Genomic DNA, 11,482 nt, shown 5'->3' with positions numbered 1-11,482 from the left:
AAAAAAAAAAAAAAAAAAAAAAAAGTATCTCTGATAAAAGCTCTCTTTCTGGGCCAGGTGCCCTATCTAAATTCTTTCAGGCAGTTATGGGAGAGGTAAAAGTTTTTCTTGAGTCTTCTGGGTTTTGATGGTCTTCAGCTAAAAATACAATACACCTGTCAAAGTGCTATGTTTTGGGGTGACATAGTCTCCTTGTGAAAGGCATAGGCTTCTTCATTAATCCTTTCATTTAATAATGTTGCCACAAAGCAGCCTTTGCATGCACAGCCTTGCTGGATAGCCTGATACAGTGAAAACAGAGTAGTTGTTGAAACTACTAACCCAGCCATTGCTTGCATTCAAAGAAGGCACTTCTGAGTCTGTATAGTTAAGTCTTTCTCTTAATTATCAGAGATTTCTACTGATGCTTCAAAATATTAACATGAATAATGAATGACCTAATGATAGGGTTGAGTAGTATATCAGAAAAGAGAAGATCGTGGGACTAAGACTAGATGTTTAGAATTACAGAAAAAGAGGTCTTATGAAAACTAACATCCAAGACATTAGCACGTTGTGAGTAATCACACGTGAACCAACACCATGACTTTCATGATAATCTGACATTATACCCTATTTGCCAATTGCATATGGCACAGCTGGCCTCAAAGATCCATGCCATAGTAGGGCAGGCACTAGACCATCCTAACTTTTGTTTTTCAGCCCCCCTTTGTAATGGAGAAGTGGAATGTAGGAATAATGGAAAATCAGACTGTAGAATGCACTGTCACATATGAGGTAAGCTTGGGGTTGGGCAAGGGTGGGGTGCTGGTGGCTTTACCATCAGTTTCTTAGTAGGAATTTATTAGCTCCCTCAACAGTGCTTAAAATCGGAAGAGAAATTATTTAACCAACATGAATATGGGAAGATTAACATAATTACTCTAACAAAATGCTGGTAAGGAAAGAGAACAGGATATTCTTGTCCAGGTAAAGATTGAGACAGTAATACATCCATTCATCAGCTAATGATTGAACATCTACATGCTGTGTAACATGTTAGGTACTGGGGTTATACCAAACAGTGACCAAACCAAAGCTCTGCCTTCTTAGTGCTTAGAGTTTAGGGGTAAATCAGCGATTCTTCACAAGGACAGAGAACAACTTCTACTATCACCTGGTGGGGAGAGAGGTCTATTCTCAAAAACAGATTCCATATATTTTATATATGGATAAATAGAAAAACTGACACTTTAAAAAATATGCTACTAAGATTAAAATTCACATATTTAGCAAATACCTACTGACAGTTACTCTTCTATGATTAGGGCAGACTAAATCTATACTCTCTCTTGAGGTTCCAGTGAGAGGAGATCGATAATAAATAGGTAAGCAATAAGCAGAGAGTGATAAGTGGTAACCAGAAAATAGTGAGACTTGGGCCATGAGACTGGGTGGTTAGTTAGGGAAGGCCTCTCCTCTGAGGAGGAGGCAGCAAGAAAGAGCACAGGAGAGTCAAGGCCAAGCTCCTGAGGCACAGAGGACAATGACAAAGCTCCCGAAAGGGGCAGGCTGGATCACAGAGCTTCGTGGGGCCACAGTGAGGAGTTTGGATTTACTATGAACACAACTGGAAGCCAATGGGGTGTTTTAAGCAGTCTATTGCTTAAAATAATCTAATTATGTTTTTAAAATCAGCAATATCTTCGGGTGCCTGGGTAGCTTAGTCGGTTAAGCAGCCAACTTTGGCTCAGGTCATGATCTCACGCTCTGTAGGTTCAAGCCTGCATCGGGCTCTGTGATGATGTCTCAGAGCCTGGAGCTGCTTTGGATTCTGTGTCTCCCTCTCTCTCTGCCCTAACCCCACTCACACTCTGTCTCTCGGTCAAAAATTAATAAGCATTTAAGTCTTTTTTTTTTTTAAATCAGCAATATCTACATGGCTGGTGGAACATAATGCTTTACAAGGTAGAGAAACCCTGCAGGAACAGGGGGGAGGGGAAGAAGTAGACCCCAGAGTCTCATGACACATGGAGATATTATATTAATATGCATCTGCCATCAAAAGGACATGTATTTCATTCATTCATTTTATTATTCATTCAGGAAACATTTGGTAAGGATTCACCAAGACCCAGGCACTATAACAGGAGTTTACACCTGTTTTATCCCATTAACATTGTATAAATACTGAGAGATAGACAGCATTAACTTTCATAGGGAAAACAGGCTCAGAGAGATAGAACGAGGTCCCGAGGTCTGGGGTGGTCGGTGGAGTCACACCCAGGCTCTCAGACTATAAACAGTTTCCACTATTCCTCAGCTGTCCTACCTGTTCCCTTACCAGCAGTAAGATGAGGGAAGTCAGCCTGTAAATGGACTCCATGCACTGCTGCATTGTGATGGTCTTCTGAGCCGCCAGATTGGCTCTGATTCAGCATTGGAAATCCATACCCTGGCTAGTCCACTTATCCAGGGTGATCTGATGCCGGAAGCCAATGAGTATTACAATAGTTCCTTATCCTCACCAGCCAGGGAGCACAGCGTGTCAGGGATGAGGTGCCTGAGAAATAGCATTAACTGTCAAAGTGCTGCTGGTAGGACATAAAACCTAAATAAGAACAGTTGATTGGTCCTGAGAAACATGGAATCTAGACTGTTGTGGAACCTGTTGACCAGCCTCCACTATGCAGGAGAGCCTTCTTTTTAGTAACTTTTCTTCTCCTCTCTCCTTCCTCTTCCTCCTTCTCCTTATACTCTGTGATGATGTGCTACTTGTGTCTGTAATTGTCACTGCAGGGTTTTTTAAACATATTTTCATAACCATATCGAAGTCTGAGAGGCTCCTGAACCTGATTTGTGACACCCGGTGATGAAGGGTTTCAGGATGAGAAGGTGGTGTGTCTTGATCTGGTATCTTCTCCTTTTTCTAGTCCTTATTTTTACCTCCCTACCCAGTCTCACTTTTGTATCTGTTACCCTGCACCCTCCATGGGGATAATTATCCACCAGACTGCCCACACCCACTCAGTTACCCTGCTGATCAAAGGCAGTCGTGGGCAAAACAGGGGTCAGATTTTTATGTATTCAAATCTGTCTTCAAGTACTCTAAACAGAAGAAATTGTTTTTCAGTCCTTAGTAAGCAAAAAGGTAAGTTGAGATTCACCAGATAGAATAAATTCTGGGAGATGACAACCACATTTTGAACTACTATAATCCACTAAGGAATAAAGTGGTCAGAACTTTCCTTTTAGGAGCGCCTGGGTTGGCTCAGTTAAGCATCTGACTCTTGATTTCGGTTCAGGTTATGATCTCTGGGTTGTAGGATCAAGCCCCACATTGGGCTCTAGGCTGAGACAATGGAGCCTACTTGAGATTCTCTCTCTCTCTTCTCTGCCTGTCCCCTGCTCTTGTGCATGCACACGTGTGCTCTCTCAAAATAAATCAAAAACAAACAAAACACTTTCCTTTTAATCAGATTACCATATTTAGGCAGACTGATATTTCACCTAATGCATTATGATAATAGTGTTCTCAGGAGTTAAATGGGAGTAACATAATAACTTGAGTTCTTTTCTTCCTGTTTTATAAGCACAAGCATGTCGTTGTTTCTCTCTTTTTTTTTTTTTTTTTTTTACAGAGTGATGTTAGAGCTCCCAAGAGCACTAAACATGTCCACTCAATTCAGTGGAGTAGAATGAAACCTCAGGATGAAGTGAAAGCCGTTCAGCTTGCCATTCAGACACTACTCCCCAACTTAGAGGGCAGCTCTAGAAGCAGGTCTGATTCAAGTAAGTTAGAGATGTGTGCTAGACTAGATTCCAAAACCTTAAATATCAATTTCTCATACCAGGGATAAGTGCCAGTCTGGTAACAGACAATATAAGACTTCCTTCTTCTATTTTTAGAATATTGGTCTTATACACATACTATATGAACAGTAGTGTTTATGGGCTTATAAATATTAGCATATTACAATAAATTTCAGTATTTGGATAACTATGATAAAGACGAAAATTAATAATTATGTTATACTGGTAAATAAGCATATGTCTATTTATACACTGACATATTTCGTTTCCCAAGTCATAGACAGATATTAATCTTCCGTGTCCCGCAAACATTCCTATGAAACCAATGCGATGACTGGGGCAATTTCTTGCATCCTGAACACCACGGATACATCAGAGCATAAGAATGATAGGGGAAGGGTAGGAGGAAGGGAGGAAGAGAGGGGAATAACAAAGGTAAGGGAGGACAGAGAAAGAGAAAACATGAAATGCATATGATGGACAGTAGTGACAGTAATTACAGATGCTACACTGAAACAATTTAGAAATTACACAGGGGAAGCCTGGCCGCCTTGCTGTTAAATTGGTCATTATTTGGTAGATTCAGGGAAGAGGTCCTGACCTTCACCTTCATAGATGTCTAGAAATTCTAATACAACCCAGAGTTAGGCTCTGGGGGACTGCAACAAGCTAACAGATGCATGGAAGTTGGGTGCATAAACCCCCATGCAATTCACTTTTTACCAGGAGAAATATACCTGCCCAGCGAACCAGAAATACATGTTTCCTGGTCAGTGCATTATTTTTCCTGGTAAGAAAATATACCTGAAAAGCCATATCATAAGGTTCTTTGATGGCATGGAGATAACGTACCCCGATGACTGCTGTCACTGAGTTATGAGAACCTAGCTAACCGTCCTCTACTCTCAGGACTAGCTTACCAACTGGACCAGATCTTTCCATACATCGGCCAGCTGGGGGGGTGGGGGGGGCAGTTGGTTTGGTTATTTTCTTTCACAATGAATCATGACAAGACATTCTGGCCACCACGACTGAACTGGAGTTTTCACCAAGCCTTCTCGGGTACACACATATTTTCAAACCTCTCTTAGGGCAAGCTGTTTCTACACACCACTAACCCAGGTAATGGGTGTTGATTCTCACTAGTGGCCCTTACCTGGAGCATGGCATTTCTAAGTTCTTTTATTTGGTAATCCAACAATCTCTTCTTGCATGCCTACTATCACCTTTAAAAGGACTTCTTACTATAATAATTTTCCCCTCCCAAATAATTAATATTTACCGGCCACATTTTACTTTCATTGCTACGATTCTATTTGATCCCTACAACACTCCTGTGCAATCTGTGGGCGTCTTCTCTCTCCACTTCTGCTATATTTTTCCCTTTTACTAAAAGCTGGTTTTCTGTTTCCCCAGCCACAGGACACAGAATAGCTGCCAACTGCCTCCAAGTTTTACATGGTTCAAATCCCACCACTTTGAGAATCACCAAATACTTCAACAGTTCCAATTCTAGATTTCCTGGAGTAAGACTGTTGCTGTTTTTTCCAAGCATTCTCTTCTGGACCAATTAACTCTATCAGCAGGAGGAGGTGGTGGTGGGTAGCATAGCCCAGTGGGGGACGCAGGTGGTGAGGACATCCTGTGCGGTGAACTGTAGCCATATGGGTGGAGACAGGGGAGAGACATTCCCCAAAGAGGACAATAAGCAGATGTCTGACAAGTGTCCTGTACCTCTCTGATGTCTAAATCTTTTGGGAGAAAGCAAATTATTTCTCTAAGAGAGTTAGGAAACGTCAATACCCTTCAATCTCCCAGTAGAATGGCTTTGGATAAACCTTTCCCTCTATTATTAACTGGAGAGGTTGTGGGATAAAAGGAGAGAGTGACCCCCCCCCCCCCCCCATGGCTCACTTCAGTTTTAGCTAGTTTGCCTCCCCCTTCCTTCTTCCTTGTATTTCTTTTTCCCTTTTGCTGTGAAAACTCAGAGGACACCACCTGGACCAATTAGGATATATATTTTAGCTGCAAGTAACAGAAAATCCAACTTCAACTGTCTTCCTCCCAAATGGACCAAAGTGCAGTCCCAGGAACAGTAGCCTCAGGATCAATGGGAACTTGTTAGAAATGCAAATTCTCAAGCCCAACCCCAGACCTGATGAATCAAAAACTGGGAGGAGGGACCAGCAACCTTGGCATGCAAAAGCTCTGAAACACGGGTTTCGGCTGTAATAAAATAGTTATCTTCTGGACTGAAGAAGTCCAGAAGGCAGCTGGGCTCAGGCCCAGTGAGAGAAGCTGGCTCACTCATGTTGAGGACCAGGAACAAACCTCTCCTTCCTTCTGCTCTGCCATCTTAGTATGTGCCTTTACCCACCACCTAGCTCTGCCACATTTACTGTCGCCACACAAAGATACGGCAACGTGCAGAGGCCACAAAAGGCCGATGCCTTCCCTGCTCTCCTGTCCAGGGGTGAGAAAGACCTGCCTACATGCCGCCAGCAGACCACCTCTCCAGTTGCCTCAGCCAGAAATGAGCAACATGATATCACTGCATCTGGCTCAGGCCAATCAAAGTCTGCCACTAGAGCCAGAATGTGGTCAGCGTCCCCCACCGTGCATGGCTCCAGCAGGGGGTTGGATGCAGGACAAAATCAGGGCTCTGTCAGAAGCTAAAATTTCAGAGAAATCAAGGGGAAGGCAAGAAGGCACTGCGGTTGGGTGAAGCTGTGAGGAGTGTCTGGACACAGCAGGTCAACCTGTGCAGGGCAGTGAGGGAGGCTGCTTGCTGGGAGTCAGGAGTGAGCGGGCTTCTATTCCTCTCCAGAACTCATGGCAAGAACAGCCCAGGGAGGACTACAGGGAACTCAAGAATGTGGGCAATATGGTTCAGGCCCTGGGGGAGGCAGAAAAGACCCAAGGAGGGAGGGACTTACTTATTCACTGAAATAGAGCTTACCAAATGGTTCCTGTTAATTCACCATTTTTTTTTTTTTACCTTAACTTCTCTTCCTGTTTGCTGTGAAGCTTCATTTTTCATGGATTAAAAACAAAAACAAAAACAAACCATTTCTTATTCCTGGACCTCAGAATCTCTCCTCTGGAGATGTGAACAGTCTTTCTTCCAAGCAATCCCTAGCTGTCTCAACCGGCTGGAACCCAATTTCTTTTATCTGCACTGAGGGTTCTTGAGGATTTAAAAGTGCCTGGTGGCAAAAAGCCTTTCATTTACTGAACATGCCCTTACCATTCAAAACACACCAATAGCAATCTCTAGAAGTGACAACATGGCTAAGTGGGAAAAAGATGGGTTTTAGATGCAGAAAGACCTGGATTAGCTGAGTGACCTTGGGCAAGTTACCTAGCCTCCCAAGCTGCAGTCTCCTTGTTTACAGAAAAAGATTATTAGTACTTACCTGAGAAGATTATTAAGAGGATTAAATAAGGTCATGTAATTAAAGCCTATGGAACAATGCCAAGCATATAACATATACTCAGTAAGTGCAATCACCCTTATTTTTTAAAAAGTGTTTCTAATAATAAAGGAAATGTCCTTATACCTAGCCTAGAACTTCTCTGAATGGTAAAGATTGAAGCATCCAAACAGGCTTGAATTATCTCAAGGCAGTCTTATGAATTAGACCTGCAGCTTTACAGTGGCTTAAAAGATGCTCATTTCCATTTCCTCTGCAGGTGCTGATCGCCAGTGGCTGGATACTCTGAGGATGCGGCAGATTGCATCTGATACTTCTTTACAACGTTCTCAGAGCAATCCTATTCTGGGGTCACAGTTCTTCTCATATTTCAATGACCAGGATTCCTATGCTGCTGCCGTAAGGCGGACCCAGGTGCCCATTAAGTATCAACAGATTACACCTATAAACCAATCCAGAAGCTCCTCTCCTACTCAGTATGGACTGACCAAAAACTTCTCTTCTCTGCATCTCAACTCCAGGGACAGTGGCTTTTCCAGTCTTCCAAGTGACAACTCTTTAGAGAGGGGTCGGTACTCAGAGAGAAGCAAAAACAAATATGATCGTGGTAGTGCATCACTCAATTCTTCTCCTAGAGGAAGGTACAGTGGGAAAAGTCAGCATTCCACTCCTTCAAGAGAAAGATATTCTGGAAAATTCTACGGGGTTTCTCAGTCAGCACTCAATACTCACCAGTCGCCTGACTTTAAGAGAAGTCCAAATGACTGCCACCGGTCCAGGACCATACCGGGGATGCCTCTGCACACAGAGACAGACTCAAGAGCCAGTGAAGAGGAGAGCAGAGTCAGCGAAGGAGGATGGACAAAAGTGGAATACCGAAAGAAACCTCACAGGCCCTCTCCTGCCAAGACTAACAGGGAAAGAGCCAGAGGAAACTACCGGGGAAGGAGAAACTTTTGATGAACTGAACTAGAGAAGTTTTCTTAAGCAGGTTTTTTTTTCCTTTTCTTTTTTTCTTTTTTAAGATGTAATGGATTTTGATAATACCTTCAGACGGAATTAACAAAAAGACAACTTTTCCAATTTTGGATTTAGGAAATGCCTTCTAATTGAGACTACAGCCAAACCACAGCTAAAATGATGGATGTTGGCTGCCAAGGATGATAACTAGACTTCAACATAACTATACATACCTGCATCCCCACACCCCAAATTAACATTTTGACAGGAGGGGATATGCCACCTCATTTCCCTAACCACCGCCATTCTGGTTAGCAGGGCCTGGGCTAGGGTGAGGTTCAGTGGGGCACTTGTCTTGGGTGCAAAAGTTCAGGGGGTACCAGGAAGCTCGGCAATCAAGATACATAACATTCTAATGCAATATTTAAATAAATGAAAATTAATGCAAAAATTCTGTGATAAACAAATCAAAATTCTACATAAATATAGGATCAGTATTACTGATTTTCCCTCTTGTCTTAGACCCCGGTATGGCTTGGTAAGGCACTGTTACTGTAGATCCTATTTGAAAACTTTGATATTTTGTTCATCATGAATTTTTGCATTAATTTAAAAAATACTGCATTAAAATATCATTTATCTCGATTACTGAGATGTTGGGAGTTTTTGGTTGTTTTTCTTGAGGCCTCCTTAAATTTTGTGCCCTAGGCAAGGGCCTCACTTGCCTTACCCGCATCCTGACACTGCTGGTTCGTATTTATTTTAGTAAGGTATTTGGATTCTTATCCTGGTCAGAGCTGAAGTAATTTGGCTTGTCATTTTTAGGCAATAAAAGAGGTTATTGAACTTAATCTTGATTATGATGCATATCTCCTTCATTAAGACTCATCTGAAACCAAAGATCTAAACTGCCTAGGAGATTTGTGGTTACTACTTTTCCAAAGCTCCCAGGGACTGCTTTTGAATATTATTTTGTACATTTTACTAAAGGAGAAGCAAAGAGGGAAAAAAAAGTCCACAAAGACCCCCTGGAATGTCAGAAATCTAAAATCTGAAAGAAAACAGACACAGAGTGGGATAATAACGTCACAAGCCACAAGCCAAAGAAATTTAAAATTACCAACATCTTTGTTAGCACCAGCCAGTAAATACCATCCTTGAAGCAAGAAAGCTCTAAGCAGCTGGGGGAAAAGAGGTAACCGGTACAGGTGGGAGGAAACTGCCTGCCGTTTAGGACAGGAATCGTGAGATCCAACTTGGGAAATTCTTCATTGTTTACAATTCAGAAAGTCAGGAGGAAATAAACTTTTATGTCAAATAAATAAATGTTACATTCCAATACATTCTGAGATTCTGTTCAACATTCACTAACCCTGAATATCCAGTGTCCTTTGCCTGCACAGGATTCTCAGTGCTCTGTAGAAATTCAAATGCCACACTGGTAATTCTATGGGGTTGAGTTCTCTCTTAATAGAAACCAGTCATCAAGGACATGCTTATATTCCCAGAGAAGCGGATCTGCTCTAACACAGTGCCTGGGGCCTGGTGGAGGAAACCATTTTTGGGAGGCAATAAAGTCAAGGTTATAGGAAATGACCTTTATTTACAAGAGAAGCTGTGACCTAAACGTTGATGCAACAATTCAATGTTGTAAGTTGTATTGTTTGCCACCTGCATTTATAAGCAAAAGCAATGGAGAATGGTAAAATCAGAGAGCAAGGTGTTCTTTTCCATCATGGATAACCAACATCTCTAAGGTTGTAAGCTCCACTGTGATCTTTTCTCATAAATCTGATAGCTACTACAGTCTGTTTTCAATTATTTTCCCCATGCCCTTTGAGTTTAAATTTAAAGAAAAATGGACTAATAGAAAGTATGCTACCTTAATGGCATGCTGCTTCCAAATAAGCAATAAATTTCTCTGATGAGAATTTTTGGGTAAGTGGCTAAACACAGAACAGAGTCTTAACTAAGTCAGTCTGAAAGGAACACAAAGTATGGCTTTAATTACTAACCAAAATGGGCATTTTGAAGAATTATTTAAGACTCTAGTTTAAAAAGTGTTACACGAATGATTGCTTGTTACAGTCTATTTTCTCTACTTCTTGCTTTCCTGGGCTATGGGTTAGAGAATCCAGGCTGGTAGTGAAATGACTTAATGACCTCAGCCCTATTTAGTGTAGTAGCTGATTGCAAATTGGTTATTCCAAGAGCACACAAAACTGACCATTTTGTAATACCTCTTGGAAAAAATACTTGTTAGCATCAATGCTCCCAGTCAAAACGAAAACAACAATATCTAGAATCTGATTCTTGGTTGTAAAGAAATAATAAGAGTTGGATGTTCTTTCTTTCTTTCTTTTTTTTTTTCTAATGATGCTTATTCACCAAGAGTTGCTTGCCAGGTTGAAAGATGAAATAAGAACAGAGCAAGGATTAATAGAATTTTTTTTTCCATCCAACTAAATCAGTTGCCAACAATGAGAAATTATAGAACTTACAAGAGGCTGGATTAAAAAAAAAAAAAAAAAAAGGATATTTTAAGAGAAAAAATTCCAGTAGAAACAAATTAAGAAAATACATCTTGAGTTGGGCATCTCTAAATGTGGCGATTTAGTGTCATTAAGGAGGTTTTTGACAGGATCTGGAACTGCTGAATCTATGTCGGTTGCTACCATACAGGTAGTCATTATTCTAGGCTCAGCCCAAACAAAGCAAGATATTTTGCTCTCTGCAAAGTCACTGAATTAGCAATTCTATAGAAATAGTCTGAATAATCAAATAATCCCAAATCTGTAAAGGAAAACTGGAGATTATTTATCAGGGACTAATTTTAGAAATAAATATAAACTAACAATTGTTTTCAACCAGTTAATAACGAATATAGTTCATAAGAATAATAACAATTAAACTGCAGTATTTAAAACTATTCACAGTGAAATTGAGAATGGTAAAATCTAACCTGGGAAAATTAGATTAAGAAACAATTGCCACAAAAGAATACCCACAGTGGCACAAGTGATAACTGGTAAAATTTCAACAAAACAACTTTTGATATATAAAACCTTCATGTAAAATTTAAATTGAAAAGAACTGATCCCATGGGGAAAAAATGATACAATAAAAAATTTAATATAAAAATGAGAGGCGGGGCACCTGGGTGGGTCAGTCGGTTAAGCGTCCGGGAATGATCTCCTTATTCCCGAGTTTGAGCCCTGCATCAGGCTCTGCACTGACAGCTCAAAGCCTGGAGCCTATTCCAGGTTTTGTGTCTCCCTCTCTCTCTCTCTGCCCCT

At 41.1% G+C, this 11,482-nt stretch overlaps 1 protein-coding gene and 1 long non-coding RNA gene across 3 annotated transcripts in view; one reads left to right on the top strand and one right to left on the bottom strand.

The window, feature by feature from the left end:
- Positions 1-2,959, bottom strand: part of LOC125911547 (uncharacterized) — a 4,953-nt gene extending 1,994 nt beyond the window's left edge. Inside the window, exon 1 of the long non-coding RNA XR_007454361.1 lies at positions 2,324-2,959. This is a non-coding gene — a long non-coding RNA (uncharacterized LOC125911547). The remainder of the gene's footprint in view (positions 1-2,323) is intronic.
- The window catches only part of MAP3K20 (mitogen-activated protein kinase kinase kinase 20), a 187,150-nt gene extending 177,621 nt beyond the window's left edge, over positions 1-9,529 (top strand). For both annotated transcript variants that reach the window (XM_049615510.1, XM_049615511.1), the window contains exons 18-20: positions 703-777; positions 3,621-3,771; positions 7,486-9,529. In XM_049615510.1, the coding sequence (XP_049471467.1) occupies positions 703-777; positions 3,621-3,771; positions 7,486-8,186 (927 nt within the window). In that variant the 3' untranslated portion in view covers positions 8,187-9,529. The remainder of the gene's footprint in view (positions 1-702; positions 778-3,620; positions 3,772-7,485) is intronic.
- The last annotated feature ends 1,953 nt before the right edge of the window (positions 9,530-11,482 follow it).

The sequence above is a fragment of the Panthera uncia genome (genome assembly GCF_023721935.1).
Source record: "Panthera uncia isolate 11264 chromosome C1 unlocalized genomic scaffold, Puncia_PCG_1.0 HiC_scaffold_3, whole genome shotgun sequence".
Lineage (NCBI taxonomy): Eukaryota > Metazoa > Chordata > Mammalia > Carnivora > Felidae > Panthera > Panthera uncia.
Note: the sequence above shows the minus strand (reverse complement) of the source record. Positions and strands in the feature narration are given on the sequence as shown.